This window comes from Lupinus angustifolius, chromosome LG11 (assembly GCF_001865875.1).
Source record: "Lupinus angustifolius cultivar Tanjil chromosome LG11, LupAngTanjil_v1.0, whole genome shotgun sequence".
NCBI classification, from domain to species: Eukaryota; Viridiplantae; Streptophyta; class Magnoliopsida; order Fabales; family Fabaceae; genus Lupinus; species Lupinus angustifolius.
In genome coordinates, this window is record NC_032019.1 from 14,812,042 (window position 1) to 14,815,823 (window position 3,782).

A 3,782-nucleotide genomic window follows, 5' to 3' on the forward strand; every position below is an offset into this window, starting at 1 on the left:
TGTAAGCAAGATATAATACTATGAAAACAAAAAGGACAAAATAATAAATGTAATCCATTTAAAAAATAAATGTAATCAACATTATGATTTAAAATGATAAACAATTTACACGCATCTTTCTTTTCCAGTAAGATATGAATCTCACTTTTTTTCACACCTAAACAAAATAATGTACAATTTTTTTCCTCTTAATTATCAATTTTAAACAAAATCACAAGCAGCCACCGTCAAACACAACAAAGCTGATTATTATTCATAATACAACGAAGTTGATTATTCTTCAATAGTACTATTACTTCTCCTCCGAGTCCTATTAAGAAGTCCCTCCATAATCACTTTTTTCTTATACAATTCTGAATCCACATCCAAATCCAAGTTGTCGTTGAGTTTCTTATTATCGTCGTTTTTAGTAACATTCAACCTAGAACGTGATATGAAATATAACCATGCTGAAGTGCAAACTATGGCACATAAACGACCCCAAAATATCATCATCACCATGGTTACCATAACTATGGAAATTCCAATCACAGAGTCGTACGACGTCGTTGTAGGTTTGTACGTCTTTTGTAGCCGCCGGACATGTCGTTTTGCGTGCTTTGGTGAAACTTCACTAGTTTCTTGACGTGTGTCCTCTATGTTGTTGCTACCATCATGCCTTGTCTGAAAAAAATAATACCATATTGGCATATTAGGTCATATAAAAATAAAGACCGAAAGATCAAAACTCTAACTTATCCCTTAGTAATAAAAAATTTGGTACCCGAAATGTATTTATCTAGTAGTATAAGGTCTTGTTAGATTATTAAAGACAAAAAAGTTAAAAGTTAGATTCTTGGGAGCAACGCTTGTTGGGAGGGGCAACCACGCTCCTCGAAATGAGTTAGTTCATTATCTAAAAAAGTGAAGGATATCCTAGATAAAACAAAAAATAAATAAAAATTGGTATACCATAAAGTATCCCTCACCATATGACCAAAAAATTAATTCCTTTTAGATGCATTCTCTTTGATGCGTTTGTGGTTGGTGTAGTTGTTATTATAATCTAGATGTAGGTGGAAACTTCTAAAATCATACTATTGCTTATACAATTAGGAAAATTTAAAATATTATAAAGAATGAGAAAGTTATTTTAGAATAATGAGTGAAAAATCAAAACTTTATTTGATTGTTTAATATTTTTTTGTTATAATTAACTGTACATTTTAACTCTATGAGTAATAATTAATTTTTTTGGGATGTATGGTTACTCATTCAAACAAATGTCATTTAATAGAATCAAATTTTTAATATTTGATCTAATATACAACTTATTTAGTGAGTTTTATACCATTTGATCTAGTATACAAATGATTCCTCAGTATGTTGGTGGCTATCAAATTTAATTATGAAGAGTTGAAAATTATAAATGGCTTATAACCCATGTATCTTTATTAATTAATGACAATCTTACAAATCTAAAACAACTGTTCATTTATAGAAAACAATTGACGGGTATGGATTGAGCGAAAATACCTTTGATTTGACTAGTGTGGCGTATGTCAAATTATATTTTTATTTTTTGATATTAAATATTTAAGTTTTATTTTAATAAATTAGAATATATTTTAAAATTGAATATGCTTTATATTATAATTTTTATTGAATGCATTATATTATATTTTTTATCTTTATTTTAATGGTCAAATTAAGGTGAGAGGGTGATTAATATATAGATAATAATTTTATTATTATATAGTTTTTTTGTAAAAATTAAAAATTGTTGAGGCAAAATAGTAAAATTATAATATGGTAGTAGACCAGTAGTTACACAATGTTGATAATGGAAAAATGATTCTTCTCATAATTGTTTTACTCGAAAATTTCGATCAATGATTAATAAATCCCTATAAACGGGTATATCACTACTTTTTTTTATTACATTCATAATATCAGATTTTCATATGTATTGTATGAATTTACTTTGGTAATATCTAGTCTCAAAATAATATAGTAGTCTAGATGCAAGAAATGGAGAAAAATTTCTATACTCACTATTATATTATTATCTTTGTGACAAATAAGAAACCATCAATTCATTTTGACAAAGATAATAACATACAATTAAGCAGACATTTATCTAGTTGTGGAAAACCATACTGGATTTTCAAAATATCATTTTAGATCAAAAGTTAAAATTCAACTACTGTGATTCATATTTGTTGTGAGGGCCTAGGGGTAGACACACATCTTGAAAACGATTAGGGACAACATATATGGAGATATAGAAGATTTTTGTTCCAAATGGACACCACAGGATATACAAAAGTAATAGAACATTAAGGTCATATGTACCTGTGTTGGTGTAGAATACGGTGTGACGGTGAGCACCGGAGGTGGTGGAATTGGCGGTGGAGGACTGGTTGCCGGAGCTTGAGACTTGTGTTGAAGGGTTGACTTTGACCTCAACTTCGAATAATGAGCTTTAACAGGTACTGAGGGTTCAAACGGCACCGTTTTGGAGGTTGATTTCTTCTTTATCTGAATCTTTTTCCATGAAAACCATCTAGTTCTCTTTTCTTTTGGGATAGAATCTGACCCTTTAATAGTTGTTTCGATTGAAACTTTGATATTGGAATCAGGGGATCCAAAACAGCGTAGAAAAATAGAACCTTTGAGTTTTGGGTATTTGTGGCTTTTGTTTTCGGTCTTGGCCATAGAAGAAAGGGTAAGAGACCATAGGACTATATGAACAAAATGATTATGATTATGATGAAGGTAGATTTTTTAGTTTGGAATGTTTGATTTTTTCCAAAACAGTGATGTAGTAATTGAAGGCTTGATTAATTAAAATATTTGGGGTATAGTTAATGGTTTTGGGACAAAAATTTATTGTCTCAAATAATATATCAAATAATCATGTATCGGACTAAAGAAAACATGTTATGTTAGTCAAAAAATTTAAAATTTATTGTTTTTTCTTCAATATTATTTATCTGAGATATGGTTTGAAAACGATTTGAGACAATAAATCTTTGTCCATGGTTTTGTATAATTTATTTGTTTGATGTATGATTTGGAGGGAGACTTGGACTTTGTCTTTTCAATCCAACCCTTCCTAACACGTTTACTTCTTACTCACGTTTCTTTATGCTATCTTTCTCTTCTTATTTTTGCTTTTAATATGGAGGTTCTTTAAGGCACTTATAGTTTACGTGCATGCCTTGTTGCATGACATAAACAATAGAATGAAAGAGAGCAAATAAAACGAATAATGAAAAATGATAGCCACAAGGGGAGTAGCAAAAGTAACACGAAATTAATTAGTAGTTAGGTTTAGGTTTGACCAGAAAGAAGAAAACATTCGATTTGTTTTTATGTAGATAAAGTTAGAAAACTTTATGTAGATAAAGTTAGAAATTTAAATGTGTGATGATTATTGTTTTAATTTGATAAATTAAAATGATCTATTTTATAATGGACATCAAAATTATATAAACATCAAAATTATTAATTCTATTTTATAATGGACAAAAATAGAAATAAGAAAATTATGTATAATTACGACACTTCATTAAAGAGGATGACTTTAAAGAACAAAAATTTGTTCTTCCAAATCATGTCCCAAATATTATCCAACATAAATTAAAACATGTCCTGACATTTAAAAATTCACATTCATTATTTTTTTTCTTTCTTAACAATTTGACTATATGATGACATTGTTCTTCTTCATCTTTATTATCTCCTATTAATTAAAATCCAATAAATAGTTTGAGAATCACTTTATATTAAATAATTAA

The 3,782-nt window shown here is 28.4% G+C and overlaps 1 protein-coding gene across 1 annotated transcript; it reads right to left on the minus strand.

Annotated features, from left to right (window-relative positions):
* LOC109359503 (uncharacterized protein At5g23160-like) lies at positions 250–2,834 on the minus strand. The gene is made up of 2 exons (XM_019604196.1): positions 2,335–2,834; positions 250–663 (listed from the first exon to the last, which is right to left on the minus strand). Exons 1-2 carry the CDS (start codon positions 2,695–2,697, stop codon positions 274–276), a joined length of 753 nt encoding a protein of 250 aa, XP_019459741.1. The 5' UTR covers positions 2,698–2,834; the 3' UTR covers positions 250–273.

Coding starts and splice junctions, on each gene's coding strand:
- LOC109359503 (XM_019604196.1), bottom strand. CDS start 2,697: ATGGCCAAGACCGAAAACAAAAGCCACAAATACCCAAAACTCAAAGGT. Junction 664..2,334: donor CGTATTCTACACCAACACAG/GTACATATGACC, acceptor TATTTTTTTCAG/ACAAGGCATGATGGTAGCAA.